The sequence below is a fragment of the Ostrea edulis genome, chromosome 2 (assembly GCF_947568905.1).
Source record: "Ostrea edulis chromosome 2, xbOstEdul1.1, whole genome shotgun sequence".
NCBI classification, from domain to species: domain Eukaryota; kingdom Metazoa; phylum Mollusca; class Bivalvia; order Ostreida; family Ostreidae; genus Ostrea; species Ostrea edulis.
Window position 1 is genome coordinate 101152111 of NC_079165.1, and position 16343 is coordinate 101168453.

At 36.1% G+C, this 16343-nt stretch overlaps 1 protein-coding gene across 1 annotated transcript; it reads right to left on the reverse strand.

Moving 5' to 3' along the window:
* Nucleotides 1-1205: 1205 nt before the first annotated feature.
* Nucleotides 1206-13538, reverse strand: LOC125681786 (nose resistant to fluoxetine protein 6-like). The gene is made up of 15 exons (XM_048922002.2): nt 12630-13538; nt 10438-10631; nt 9959-10055; nt 9476-9581; nt 7539-7759; nt 6881-7048; nt 6510-6606; nt 5359-5451; nt 5037-5193; nt 4672-4751; nt 3332-3457; nt 3046-3166; nt 2313-2508; nt 1815-1957; nt 1206-1452 (listed from the first exon to the last, which is right to left on the reverse strand). The coding sequence occupies exons 1-15, from the start codon at nt 13405-13407 to the stop codon at nt 1321-1323; spliced, it is 2709 nt and encodes a 902-aa protein (XP_048777959.1). The 5' UTR covers nt 13408-13538; the 3' UTR covers nt 1206-1320.
* Between the last annotated feature and the right edge of the window lie 2805 nt (nt 13539-16343).

Below are 16343 nucleotides of genomic sequence, written 5' to 3' on the forward strand. Positions count from 1 at the left end.
ACCATCATGAAGTAATAATCCTTAGAATTATTTTCTCTACATATGTATTTATGGATTAGATAACGTGTGTCAATTCAGACTTCAATTTTATTATTGACCTATCAGAACTTACCTTTCGATTCAGTGCGATTAAACCGGAAGTAAGACAGTCTAGCGAAATTCTTAGGCACTTGGAGGTGTAAAAACATATTTTTCTTCGAATGAACGGCATTGGAACGGAAAGAAACCGTACATATATTGAAAGTAATGTATATGTGAACGATTCATCGCGTCAGGCCGTTTGAAAACGCCCACAATAACCCAAACCCGAATTTGCCTCAAAAAGAGTGTCCTACCCTTCCTTTTTTATGCATGCACATACTATATATTTACATTAACTTCCAGTGCCCGTGATTTTAGATGCATATTTTGGACACTATGAAAGCTAGGATCATCAAACTTTGTCAGTTGATGCATCTTGAGTCTTCATAGTTTGTTGACCAAAACGTAGGTCACTGTGACCTACTTTTGGAATTTGACAGCTATATTTTAATATTTCAGATACTATTTGACTTACAATTATCAAACTTTGTCAGTTGATGCATGTTGAGTCGTCAGAGTGTGTTGACTAAAAAGTAGATCACTGTGACCTATTTTTGGGATTTTGACGGCCATATTTGAATATTTCAAATACTATTTGACTTCCCATCAGTTGATGGGTCTTGAGTCTTCAGAGTGTGTCGACCAAAAAGTAGGTCACTGTGACCTACTTTTGGAATTTGACGTTTATATCTGAATATTTCAGATACTATTTGACTTCAATTATCAAACTTTGTCAGTTGATGCATGTTGAGTCTTTGGAGTGTGTCGACCAAAAATAGGTCACTGTGGCCTTCTTTTGGAATTTGACGGCTATATTTGAATACTATTTGACTTGTCAGTTGATGCATCTTGAGTCTTCAGTGTGTCGACCAAAAGTAGGTCACCATGACCTACTTTTGGACAGTTACATTTAAATTTTCAGATACTATTTGACTTAACATCATCAAACTTTGTTAATTGATGAATCTTGGTTAGTGAGAATTTTTGCCTGTTCTACAATGTATCAGAAGAGCGATTCTAGGCCCATGTACCTCTTGTTTATTTAGTTGCAGATGTGCTTCAACCAGGAATTAGCACTGTTTTCCTAGCTAGAAAGCTTTCCGGTATTACATGTAGTTATTTAATGTTGATATTGTATTCTTTTATTTTAATCTTTAAAAAAATGTACAAATTAGTTAAAACAGTGATTCCAAATTTAAACAGATACAGATGTCGGATCATCAGGAAATCTCTCCTTCTTTACTTGGCCGCCTTTTTGCCGCGACTTGAGAACATGACTTTCTCGAGTCCCATGAATGGTGATTCAAATGTGATGGATAAGATAAAGGCCACTCCGTAAGAAACGACCAGATTGGCGAGGAAGATGTACACCTGCCAAAGTAAAAATTATTATGCATTGATGTAAATGCTGTCTGATGTGTTTCATGCCCATTGTTATGCCGTTTTTGTCACACTGATTTTGACTACGGATAACTCCGTTTATCTGATCAAGATATAGGGCTCACGGCAGGTAAGACCGGTCGACAGGGGATGCTTACTCCTCCTAGGCACATGATTCCACCTCTGGTATATCCAAGGGTCCGTGTTGCCCAACTCTTATTTTGTATTACTTATAGGAGTTATGAGATTGATCACTGTTCGTTATCTTCGCCTTTCATTGATATATATGTCAAGAAAAACAAAAGAAAATCGTAGTGAAACTTGGCAGATTCATGGAATATTGCAGTACTTACGAAGTCCAGATCAGACAAATAGAACGGGAAGTTCCTGTTGAGGTAGTACACATACATTACCAAGGGATGTACCAAATAGGCGCAGTAAGTCAACCGAGAAAGAGGCACAAAGGCTTTCCACGACAGTAAGGTGTTAATGTAACCTGCAAACATTACACATATTTTGATTCAATATATAGGTTTATTCAAATTGTGATATATTGCCCCTCCCTATATGAATCTACAGTTTTCCCACTGAATTGCACATGACTGAGAAATTGTCAAAAATCAAATTCCATGCGGTGAAATTTATGAAGTTATAATGATTGGCTTAGTTTTGAAAAAATTAAGTTTGTAGCAAGTGTACTTGATTATCAATTCGGTTAAACTTCTTTTGATAAAAGTGAGGAAGCTGCATCTTAATATAGGTATATTGCCAATTACATTCATTATCAAGAATAATTTTTAAACAATGTTAAAGAAACAATTTTGCCCTGAATCTAATCCAAAACTAGTTACCGCCATTGCCGGTGGCACAAGCGAAGATGACCCAGCAGACGGCGGCACCCCACACTGTCCTGTTGACGGCGTTATACAGGGCGGTAACCTCTTTAGACAATTCAACTGGGTTATCAGGCTTCACTGTGTCGTAAATACCATACAGAACAGCACTGGCCGAGGCCGCCGCCACTACCCACCCCAACAGGTTTACAAACTGTAAAACAATATTGGAATTGGTAATCATATGTTTCACAGTTTTAGTGACTTCTAGGTACGCAGTACAAGAAAAGAAGATTTTTTACATCATCAATACTTGACAAATTTAAGCCTTGTCCACGGGGCTTAACTCGTGTTACAGATAGAGTCTATGAAGCCATGGATTTTCCAAATGCTAGAACGCTCATTAATGTTCAGTGTAAGAAAACATCAGTTTGTACGTTATATACAATGTACATCTCATTCTACAGGGTTTTCTCCCACTCCTATACAGGGGATGTTGAAAACGTTATGAAATGAAGAATTAGATTGAAGGAAAGACTTAATTGTTTCAAAACAGAAGTTGAAAAATGTTTTAAAGAGGTAGTGTACGAATATGCGCAGAAAACAGAATTGCAGTAGGCCTAACCCTAAAAGTCTCTGGGGAACAAAAATACACTTGTATTTCGTGATCTGAATATACTCACCACCATTTCATTACATCAGTCCATCGACTGAGAACTTAGTCCACGTAGTTGACATTTTAAATACTTACGATATTCATTCGACATTTGCATTTGGTGATGTAGAGTACGTAACCTGTGATCACACCACAAATGTAGGGCCCCATACGACACCATGGGACAATGTAATAGTCCTCGAAGAAAGAACCTCGACTACAAGACAAAGAATGGATTCATCCTTTCTCTCCTATCTCCAATGTTTCCAGTCGTGAAATCAATGAAAATAAAACTACAGCGAATATAAGGCTTTATATTTGGTATATTAGTATTTGTTCAGAAGATGAGATGGTCACTAGATTTGCTACCGTCTCAACTTACTCCGCATCTTTTGGTCCTCCACCAATCGTATGAAGTGGAAGGTTATTCACATAACTGATCACCCCAGGAGTGATGGTAAAAATCAGCAGAAATACGGCACTGACCATGGCGCCCACTATTTTATTACTGAAATACATAACATTAGTCGACGAAGAGCGAAATTCAAAACAATTAGCATGGAGCTATCAAGCTAATTATAATCAAATTTGTAATTTCCGCTCTTTGTATCATAGGGGAGCGGAATTTACAAGTGTAAGTTTAAAAGAATATATATGCATGCCATCCGTTAATATTTGAACATTATCAATTTCTTCATTAACTTTGGTATGAAAAATTCTTATGGGTAGGAGATCTAAATTGTGAACGTTGTGATTACTGCATCCCAGGGGGCCTGAGGGGGTGGGTTCAAAACCTAAATAATGTCTGATTATTATCCTCTGTACTTCGAGACATCTAGTAGAAAAACCGCCTAGTCATGATGAACAAGGATGCTTCTACCAAAATCGTGAAACTTCTGGTGCTAGGGCGGGAATTTATAGTTCATTCAATAATGATGCATCAAGTTAATTAAAAATATCTTCTTTACCCCTGCATAACTTATAGAAAAGGTATATGCATGGTTATTAGAGCATGGCGTCTTCTATCAAAAAGGAGAAATTCCTGACTCAGGGATCAGACTCTAGGGTGGGGCCAAAATTGGTATACATGTATATTTAAAATGCATTTAGAACTGTTGTAATTTGAACAGCTATATACATGTATGTATTACTTTAGTGCATTGTGAAGAAATTGTATAGAGCTCTCTAACAAAGTTTTGAAATCCCCTATCCCTGGGCCAGGGGTTCGGGCCTGTGGGCAAGTCCAAAATGTGTATGTAGTTAAAATGCATTATGTTTAAAAATGTTGTAAAATCTTCTTTACTGTTGTATATTGTGAGGAAGTGCTTTATGCTTGGTAATGGAGAGCATGTAACCTCTTCCAACGTGAACTTTCCTATCTCCGTGCCAGAAACTCGGGCTCCAGCACAGAGCTAAGTAATTGATAAAACTCCTATTTATTCTGTCCTTTGTAATAAAATAATGCATGTATAACCATGGTTACGAAGAACATGAAGACTACAACCAAAATTGTGAAAGCCATTACCCCTGGACCAGTTAGAAGGGGGGAAATCAGTAGAGGAATTTCTTTTCAAGATAAGGACAATTTATTTGCGGTTTTTTGAATATCTAATACCTTTTTGATTGAGCAGTTTATTCAAGTGTTGTTTCAATTTACTCAATGCTCATGGGTCTCTTGTTACAATATGACACAAGAATAAACGTAAAAGTTGTATTACTTACAAGTAGAATGGCACAATCATTAGTGGACTTAAGATGTAAAACTGCATGTCGTTATTCAGATACCAGGACCAACCCAAACACTGTTAATTAACAAAACGTAGAACTGTATGTCATTATTCAGATAGAGGGACAAACACTTAATTAACAAAATCAGTCAGCAATTATTTCTCAATATTTATCTTAAATCTAATCATATTGACGTAGACAATAAATCATTAACCATACATCATTGGTAAAGACTATGGTCCCCTTTCCGATTCACCATTTTTTGACTACCCAACAAACCTACAGACGGCAGACTGTCATTACAAATTCTACAGGTACTAGATAGGGTGTATGACGTATGGACTGTTCACATGATTTACCAAGTCTTTGGCTCCAAAGAAGTTGTCGATGTATAGAAAGTTTTTCCACCACACTCTCTTACAAGTCTCATCTGGGTGGGGTTTATTGGGACTAAAAATCAGGTGGGGGTAAATTGTAATGTACATGCCAATCACCATCATGTAAACTGGGGTTAGTCTGGTGAAAACAGAAAACGAAAGAATTATACAATATATAAAGTACTGAATTCAATTGTAGATGATAATTTGTAGTTCCTACAATATCTTATCGATATAAAATTATCAGTGAAGTTGAATAACGCATTTCAAATTTTGAACATATCAAAGCTAACAACATTATTACCTCCAAAATCGATGGAAGTAGAACAGAAACCAGTTGATCCGCCCCTTGGTTTTGCTCATTTGTTTTAATAACAAGTATGAAGTCAACAAACCACTGAAAATAGACACACTATATATCAAATTTCTCTGAGAAAATAGATATCAATATATTTTTTTTTCAATGCTTAATACTATGGATTCATTTGATGTGCGTACAATAATTGAATTAAAGATCTTTTCAAATAATTGTTGATATCATCAAATCTATATTATTGCCTACATTAATGAAATTGTTGATAGCATTAACGAATCTGCTGATATTAACTCTCTTCAATAAATTGATAGATATGATGCGCGCTATAATTCAATATTGAAGTGAGCAATTCAATTAATGCGCGCATCATTCAATTAAAGTGCGGGATCTTTGCATTATTGTTCTCTTCAGTTGAATATTTGAATTACCATTGAATTGTTGCCCTCTTCAATCAAATTAATGACATCATTAATTCAGTTGATACGCACAATAATTTCTTTAGAGAGAGATGTCCACAACTGATCTCTTTAATTGTTGCTCTCTTTCAGAGAAATGATGCGCTTTGATTCCAAATACAACAACTGAATTCAAGAGATCATTAATACTGAATTACAAATAAATTTCCCTAGAAACAATTCCACCACATTTATACGCGCTACAATTTAAAGAACAATAATTATAAATTGATAATAAATGAACACATTAGTTCAAAAACTGCCCGTAATAATTCAATTCATGCATGCATCAGATTAATTATTTTGCGCAATAATTCAATACATGCGCACATCAATTCAATTGATGAGAGCAATGATTGATTTGATGCACGCATCAATGGAATTACTGTGCGCAATAGTTAACGATATAGAAGATCTTCAAGTATTTGCGTTTATGCTAATTAACGCTTCATATAAAAGCGGTAAACAATTAGATATAGGAACTGCTTCTCTGCCAAATGCTTGATATGTTGAGCTGAGATGATACATTAAAAACCGAGGTTCCGTGTCGCGACAGTCGTTGATACGTTAAAGAATCATCACTGCTACGCCTCCGAGCGTCATGCATACATGTAGACTTAAATTTATAGTTTGTTGATGTCAAAGGGACGTAACTCAAACCAGTAAACGATGCTAAAACATTACCTGAGAACGAAGAATGTATCAACGGCAACCAAGGCATTGAAAATGGCCTGGGACGAGACACGACCGAGGAATTCTTGGTAATACGTCAACACATTGGCTGCAATTAGAATTATAAGTTATTCAGTATGTTTAATTATATGCAACAGACAGTTTGCTGAGCTATACAAACCCATAATGAAGGATCCGTACAAATCATATTTTGTTGGAGAAAACAGCCACTCTAGTTCACGGTTTCTACCTATCATACGTACTTATCATGGATTTGTACTTCTCATACATACTAATTTCTTACCATGGACATAAGATTGAAGATATATATATATATATATATATATATATATATATATATATATATATATATATATCCTTACATGTATTGCCCAGTATGAAAGCAATGGTGTGGCCCAGGATGACCCAACTCATACTGAGAAATCGGATACCGTTGACGGCCGTTAGACTTCCTTTGGGTTGGGATGTGCCCAGAATCTTCTTGCCATTGGTGTAGGCGCTGAAGGACAGTATAATTCGCCCGAAGACACCTGAAAGTGATAGGCTCGTTTCTATAGTAAATCTTTGTCTTGTCCTACCTATATATACCACATACAAACTAACCATCTTGTGTTGGATCAGCGCGCGGTCTAAGAGCTCAAAATATTTCCTACATTTAATTATGAGTTTATAGACAGTAACACCTAACTTCAGGCACGTAGAATCGGGGGGGGGGGGGGGTGAATGATCCTTTATATATATATATATATATATATATATATATATATATATTGTAATGTACATGCCTGTCCACCCCAACCCTCATCCCTATTATTTTTAATATTGGTAGCGAATGAGAAGGGTCATGAATGTAATCCTCTTGAATTAGGATTTTGAAAATTTCCAAATCATCTGCGTCTCTCCCCCCCCCCCTTTTTTTTGAAAAACGATGATACGTGCCTGATTTTCGAAATATTGGGACTGTGTACACGTATTAAGATGTATGAGAAAGAATTTGTTATAACTGATTGATAACTGTACTTGGATTGTGTTTATTCTGAGGTTTGGGTTGTTGGATCACTTGGATGTCTCCATTTTCCGCCCTGAGTTTGTAGTTACTGTCAGACGAGTTACTGCTAGTGTCGATTGGTTTCTCATTGTCCGCCTCCTTACGTGAACCTTTTATTTTGGGCCAGACAACGATGATGACGTCATACAACGTTCCCTCCACGATAAGGATCAGAAAGACAATTAAGATAATACTGAAAGAAAACATACATTAAAGAGGTGCATTGGCTTATAGGTGAAGGAATTTCGTTAACGATTAACCTTTGAATTACGATGTCGTGTAAAATGTTCAAGACATACATACATGTAACATGTATGGCGTGTAAAACTTTGCTAAATCGATAATCTTGTGATGTATGTTCAATATCTTGTGATGTATGTTCAATATCTCGTGATGTATGTTCAATATCTCGTGATGTATGTTCAATATCTCGTGATGTATGTTCAATATCTCGTGATGTATGTTCAATATCTTGTGATGTATGTTCAATATCTTGTGATGTATATTTTATATCTCGTGATGTCTGTTCGATAATCTTGTGATGTATGTGCAATATTTTCAGTATGTTAAATTTTTGTTCTTTTATTTTCCAATTCATTTGCCGTCAGTTACAGCTTGTATTGCTTTAAACTGTACATGTAAGCGGATAAAATTTCTGCATCTAAACAGATTATTCTATCTAAATCACCAACTAAACTTAACAGTTTCTCCTAACCACTCATTGCGGATATTTCCACGTGTATTTTAGACTTTCAGAACTCCGCATGTTTAGACCTGCATTTTCTATCGACTTAGCGTACCTGAAATGTTTCCTTTTTATAAGAATGACTAAGGTAAGATCTCTCCCTAACTGAGATTTAAATCAAACTTTGATAAGTGATTGAGTAATCAATATATGTTCCATATTGCTAGGGTGCCCATGTGAATTGTTCCGGCCTACAATTCCCATTAGACTGACCTAAACGTTTTCAGACATTCTTCAATAAAGACATCAAATATTATGTCTCGTGTTAAAGAAACCATTCAGTCTGTTGCAAAGTGTTGTATATAGTATGTGTATAACACATTCTAACACAGTTTTAGCAAAGATCAGATGAATGCCGCGGTTATTATTTTACGATATACCTTCATACGTACATGTAATAATTGATTACGATATAAAGTTGATACACATCACGCTTGCATTTCATGTTTTGCTAATACAACAATAATGTTGATAACTAATAATTCAGTTTTATAATCATTAACACTAATCAATATGATTAAATATATAAATGACTGAATAACTTTGTCATTCAACATAAATCAATCCTCTGCATTCTGTGATCGAAACACACGTAAACAAACACAATGAATAGACAAGTTAACCCTCTTCCACGTATGTATAGTTTTCTTGGACTGTATGTATTAAAAGCAGTTAATATAATCCGTCGATATCAAACTAAATACTTGAAATATTTTTCAAAACAGATTTAGTATACCCTACCATCTCACCAGTTTCGTCATTAAAAAGACAAAAACATTTAGGCCTAGACTGTCAAGACGTCACGGTGATCTAATTTGTAGCTGTATAGGTAAACTTTCTGAGTCGTAGTGTAATAGAAATGACGTTCTTCTTTACGTGGATGATACTGGATAACCTTCTTGGTCTCAAAATGTTCTTTGAAATATAAATCCATGACTAACATCCAGAGCTGCTTTTATATTTCACAACATTTTTCGACCTCGAAGGTTATCCTGCAAGAAACATGAAAACGCGATCTTTATTTCATAGATATTATTTGGAAATAACGCACATTCTTTAAAACGCGTAAACTCTCTATGTTTTCAGGTATATGAGGCTAAGATCTTAAATGTGAAAACCAGTCTTTCCCTACACTGAATATAAAAGTCCACACTGCTTACTCACACGACTATTTTGTCACTGGTCTCCAGCTGATCATCCTCTACTGGAGTTGGGCAGGTTATTGGATAGGCTGTCACTGTGTTATTGCCAAGCGGTATGCTGTACAGAACTAGAGAGAAGCAACAAACAACGTGACATAAACCAATATTGTGCCCCTTCCTCTTAGAAAAGATGAGAGAGAGAAAGGTGAACACACACACACACACACACACACACACACACATATATATATATATATAGAAAGAAAGAGAGAGAGATAATTCTAATTCAAAACTTGAAGCAATATCTTCAACCCTTTTAAAATTCTATCCCCATGCCCTTGAGCCACTAGGAATCTTCAAGTGATACAAAATCTCTAGATATGGTCATCCCAACTCAGATCCGAAATTCTTTGCATCTAGCAACGTTGCTCCCTTCAAATAATACCATTATTGCAGTATTCTTTTCACATTTAAAATCTGTGTTTCTCTATCTACATAAACTTACATGCATTGACAACCTTGACAAGGTCATCACTGCTGCAGGACTTAGGGAAGCACATTCCTGCTTTGATGGCGCCGGGATTTTGAATTGCCAAAAGAAACTAAGGAAAAAATCAGCAAATTATGTAAGTACCTATAAGTGTATGCATTGTTCATAAACAACGGGTATAAATATTCATTGCTTCCCCTTCCTCGAACCGTTAATTATATATTGCCAAACTTCACATTAGGAATGCATACAATGATAACATTGATAATAGTGGATGACTCCTAGTGATGAAGAAGTTGATCAAATGCATCGTATTGCATTATCATGGGTAAAAATACCTAGAGCGGGCTTTTATCGTGTGGCAGTTCGTTGTCTTTACTTTTTGGAATCAATCAATTAGGAAAGCGACAGATATATTTCAATGATATATGCTCTGTCGCTACTACTGGCGATATTCCGATAACGTCAAAGAAAACCGAAGGTGTGATACAAACCCCTTTGACCGCAGGCGGTAGTGGAAGATTCAGGGACACGGTGCAATATTGTCCCTTGACAGGGGGTTGAGTTGTTGGTAGAATCCCGAACGCTTCTAAGGTTGTGACGTCACTGTAACACTCGTCATAGGAGCCATACCAGTTCAAATCCAGGTTCATAACACCTGTGGGTATTTTAGCTGATGCGTCCAACACTGAAAAAAAAAACAGCACAGATTTTTTAAAAATACATGCATTTCTATTGGCCTGTCGTCGTGCGTTGTCCGTCGTGCATTTTTAAACTTTTCTCAATTCCATTCTTTTCTTGGTTTCGAGCATCTTTGGGAAAAGGGGGCATAAATTGTAAATTAATTACAGGACTCCTGCAACCCCGATGCCTTAGGGGCGGGACAACAACTGATATTATTTTAAAATCTTAATACTTCTCTACAACCGCATATGTGTAGGAAATACTAAATGCAGTCAAGTAGAGGATTTGTATGATCTCCGTGGTACTCAAGCTTCAGACTCCGGGGCCAAGCTTGGCAAATAGTGTTTATGCGTAAAATATTTATTTAAGAAACAGCATCGTCTTTAAGGAGATTAGTTCATTTTTAAAAAATCATATTTTATTTCCATTTTTGATGTTAAACATTAAAAATATACCTCATTTAATGTTGACAACCAAAACTTGGACCTTCTTAATGCAACGATAATCTTGAGCAAATATTTTAGCCTTATCTCTGTATTATATAAACAAGACTCGTGTCTTGTTTATGTTTGTAAACAAACTAATGAAATTTTTATTTTGTAATTCAAAGCAACCTCCTTTTGCCCAGACACAAAGTTAATTTATTGAATGGTACATTTTACCTAAAGAATACTTAAAATGCGATATATATCATAAATTTAAATTGATAACCATACATTTTCAAAACTTTGCAAGCAAAAACATACCTCCATGTTTTTCACACAACAAATATTAAACACTCTATAATGAGCTTCTGTCATAATGTACATGTATAACTTTAATTTTTTGGTGAAACTTTTTCAATACAATAAACAGTAAATTTTCGATTATTAAAAGTGAAAAACTAAATTGATGTAAAACCGTGAATCGGTCCCTTTAATGTCATTGATACTAAAGTGAAATTAAATAGAGCTGATACGTCTTTACCAAAATTGTAAATTCTTTGATCACAGAGGTAAGGGTTTGCTTCCAGGTTGATGTCAAAATTATTATTGTGATTATTTTCTTTACCATTTGAAAGACTTGATGTTTTATAAAAACTAAATGCATATCTAGTAGCATCTTTACTAGCCAAAGGTTTACGATCCGCTCCGCTTCTCTACATCTTCGCTAGCCAAGGGCATACGATCCGTTCCAGATCGTAAACTCTTGGCTACCGAAGATAATTTAGGAGAAGCAAAGAGGGATGACCAAAAATTGTGAAATTTGTAATACCAAGGTTCTAACATTAGGGCGGATCCAAAATAGTCATATAGTACTGATGTAACATACACTATAGTATGCAAAGTCTTTCATCAGTATGGGTATTTTTGGGAGCATTTGTGTTACTACTGCAGAATTAGAATTTAACTCAGACATGCAGAACAGCCCTTGGGGCTAGTGACACTATAAACCAATACCAGTTGAATCTTTCGTCGTCGTTGTTCCGGTCGTCTACATATCACATTTCAAGAACCACTGAGTTATTTTAACAGAAACTTGCCTCATCTAGCATCTTGGACATAGTTTGGCCAAACAAATGTCCACGTGTTCGTCCAAGGGAATCGGTGAAAATAAAGAAAAAACCATTAAGGACATAACGTGTGTGATAGTTTAAAAATACGTACAACATACACAGCTTATACTGTATAAATTCTTGCATTGTAATAGTCGGGATCCAAAACAGAGGACACTTAACGTCAAATTCAGTTTCTTTATGCGGTGTAAATAGGCCAGATAAGACGGGGAAGAGGTTCAGCTCTCTATCTCATTCCTCCCGATTTCCCCTCTCTTTCACCCTCTCCCTTTTTATACCCTGTCCAACCCTTTAGTTTCAAGATCTTTCAAAGCATCTATACAACACCTGCACAGGGAGTACACATTGATATTTTTCTATGTTGTTGGTCAAATTTTTTTTATCATGTGCTATACATAGTATTACGACTTTGCAACCCTATAAAGGTGATTCATAACTTATTCTTACTTTTCAGTGCCCATGGTTGCGTCGATTGCAGACCAGAAATCACTCTGACAACATCACTCCGACAATTTGCAGAAGCATTCGTGTATTGCACAATTCCATTCAGGTACAGCATCAGCATTTTCCCTGCAGTACTGGGATCTATGTTACCGCTAGTCAGCTGTTGTGCGATTTTCCCGAAGTCTAATCCGGAGGAGACACCGGTGTTTCCACCACCAAGCATTGAGCCGATGAATTTACCGATGTTAGGATTCTGCAGAATATTCTGGAGGATGTTTCCAAAGCCATCATTTGAAGAGTTGTTTTGGGAACCATTGCTTGGGCCTGAGGAATTGCCGTTAGAGGATAAAGATCCCAGAAAATTGTTAAGGATGTTCTGAAAGACATTCCCTAGACCACCATTTGAAGTGTTGTTTCGGGAGCTGTTGTTTGTCTCTGGAGCGGTAAAGTTGGAAAGTTCTGAAATAAGATTCTGAAAGAGACTGCTCAAATCGGTTTGGTTGCTTCCCTGATTAGTACTGTTTAAGGCGTTTGGATCCAAGTTTACTTGCTTCGCTCGTTTTAGTAGCGAGTGTTTACTCACTTGATCTGTCCATTCTAGAAACTCTTTGGAACTTAGAAATGGTGCAATAGCTTTTTGGCTCTCTATTTTCTGGTGTATAGCCCCCACTGGATTAATTGCGTAGTCTTGGTAACGGAGGTCACCCCCAGATCCAAAATCACAGACTATTATGAAACTGAGAATGTGCACCACAAACTGTACTCCTTTTATCGGATTCATGGTTAGAAGAGAAATCAAGACGAGAGAGCGTTTTTATACCTAGGGTAAGCTTTGTGTGATGTCAATATATAGGGCTTGCCATTATCTCTCTCAGCCTGGTGATAAATGAACATTCCTCTGTAGTGATACGTTTAATATCAGTGAATCCACAACTTGAGTCCGAATATATGAAAATATATTGCAAAATGTTTAGAACCAAAGGTGTGAGATGTTAAAATCCAGTACACAGAATCATTGGGCATACAAGATGTTAGTAAAAGAGATATTGTTCTTTGTGAACAATAGTAGATGGAATATCTGAATAAGTTAGATCGCAGTTACATGTAGTTGGGTTATGAATGTCCTTTTATATTTAGGTAACTTTTTTCCCCACATACTAGTAGAACCACTGAAAAAGATTATACTTGTAATTTCGTAGAAGTCAATGGCCCTTTTTACCAAAATTCTTACGATTTATCGTAGGATTTTAGGCTAAACCTTTCTTATGACGAATCTCAAGTCAGTGTCATGTACACACCCTATATAAACAACATGACCAATGACGATTTTCTTATCGTGCACAGCATCAAACCAGTGTGAAATATTTCCGTTCGGTATTTGCATGTTACAAATAGTACATGCAAATGTTGGTCAATGGGGATGAACGAGAATCGAATGAAAACTAACGTAGTTTTTTTCCAAATGGAAATAACCTTTTTATGTATAGTCGATATAAAAAACTCTACACCAGTAATGCTATAATTATACTATCACAAAATCGATTGAGTATACGAGGGTGGGTGGGTGGGCGTGCGAATATAGATATTTTAAAATTTACAAATGTTTTGACAGCATAAAGCATATACATGTATCATCCAAGGAATTCCATTTAACACCCCCCAAAGATGGCACCACACATTGAAGTTGAACGATCACTATTTGTTCTTATTTATACACACACACACACACACACACACACACACACACACATGTATATATACAAAGCACTAAAATGACCAACGACACGAACAACGAGATTGTCAAATTTTCGGGACGCCCGGTCCCTTCTTCAGGACAAACGAAAAGAATTACATAATGTGGTCAATATCAACAGAGCATAATAACAAAAACTACATATAAGTACATCTAGCACTACAACTACACTAATCTACAAACGTATTTACAATGCAGACTACATGTTTTTGGTCTTTAGGCTTGCCAATCAATGTTAAAAGTGGAGCGAATTAGGACATGCCTTATTCGTCCAAAGAACTGATCCAAAATGTACGAAAAGAAAAACAATAAACTTAATTAATCTCAAGTGGAACGAGTTAACCCAATTACGTTGACAAATAGTAAGGCTAACTCGTACCCAGAGAGATTCTATTTTAACCATGCATAATTTATAAAAGATAATAATAAGTAACAAATACAAAAAAATAAATAAATAAAAAATAAATAAATAAATGAAAATAAGCTATGTAAATGAAGTAAAAAATGAACAAAGTTTGAGAGAAAGATAATGTAAACAACAAGTTTGAATAAGTTAACAAAATGGACCAACTCCAAACAAAAACAAAGAATAAGCAGCCCAGGAAATTGAATCAACATCAGACATTCCCGTGCTGATCATGTCTAGGGTAGATGTGCAAAAAACATAGAATCACGGAAACTGATAAATGGGTTTTATATGTAAGCAATCGGTTATGAAGTTCAAAGTAATTAAAAGGGATGGGCTGATTGTAAACAGAATTGAAAAGAAAAAAAATGTGTTCAAAAATGGTCATAGTACCACTGTTAGGGACATGATCAGACGAGTAAGTTTAGATGAAGCTTAAAATCTAGTAAGGGTTTAGCCCGTATTCATCCTGGTGAAGTCAGTAGGTTTGTTGATACCATGCTGTTCAAATGACTTCAACCTGTGCATCCAGAATTTTTCCTTCTGCTTTCTTTTGGTATCTGACCAACTAGGGTCATGATCAATAACCACTACTGTCATGTCCTCCCATCGGTGGTTATTACCATTGAAATGTGTTGCTACTGGCAAATCTTTTTTGGTTCTGATGGAGGACCGGTGGTTGTTGACCCGTCTGCGAAGGTCTGTTGTTTCTCCTATGTACTGCTTCTGGCAGACATCGCAACTGATGAGATAGATGCAGTTATTGGTTTTGCAGGAAAAGTTTCCCAATATTTTATAATTGCGACCCGTCACAGGACTGCTTAACCCCTCAGTGTCTGAGCTATATTTGCATAATTGACATCTGAGGTCTGAGCATATTTTGAAACCTCCATTGGGTAAAGGGTTATCCAGTTTGGTCCTTACTATCATGTCCTTCAGGTTTCTGGGACGTCTGAAGGATGCCATCGGTGGTTCCTTAAAAACACCAGCCATTCGTTTGTTGGCATGCAGAATGGGCAGGTGTTTCTTCAAAATACCGTTGATGTTCTTGAGGGCGGGATGATACGTAGTGACCTATATATGACCTATATATATATATATATATATATATATATATATATATATAAGGCACTTGGAATCATCCCGACGTGGATAGTGATTTCAAACAAGTATTGTGATCTCCGTATCTAAGTTCTGAAAAATAAGTTAATGTTACATTTTGTAGATTCCATTTTTCCTAATTTGAAAATAAAAGCTATCACTGAATCGAATGCTATCTGACGTGATTCAATTCTTATGCTGTTCTGTACATATTGACTTTAACTACGGATTACCCCGTTTACCAGAACAAAATATAGGGCTTACAGTGGGTGTTTCCGGTCAACAGGGGATGCTTACTCCTCCAGAGCCTTTGCTCCCACCTCTAGCATGTCCATGAGTTAGTGTTTGTCTTTCTCTTAATTTTGCATTTTTAACTTGTTCTTGTATATATATATATATATATATATATATATATATATATTATATGAAATTGTCCCGTGGAGATCTGGGTTAGAAT

What these genes read in the sequence shown, in the direction of transcription:
- LOC125681786 (XM_048922002.2), bottom strand. Translation starts at nt 13,407, where the DNA reads ATGAATCCGATAAAAGGAGTACAGTTTGTGGTGCACATTCTCAGTTTC. An exon ending in TACTTCCATCGATTTTGGAG is followed by an intron (nt 5,194 to 5,358) that starts GTAATAATGTTG and finishes TGTTTTCACCAG; the next exon opens with ACTAACCCCAGTTTACATGA. An exon ending in ATGATTGTGCCATTCTACTT is followed by an intron (nt 3,458 to 4,671) that starts GTAAGTAATACA and finishes TATGTATTTCAG; the next exon opens with TAATAAAATAGTGGGCGCCA.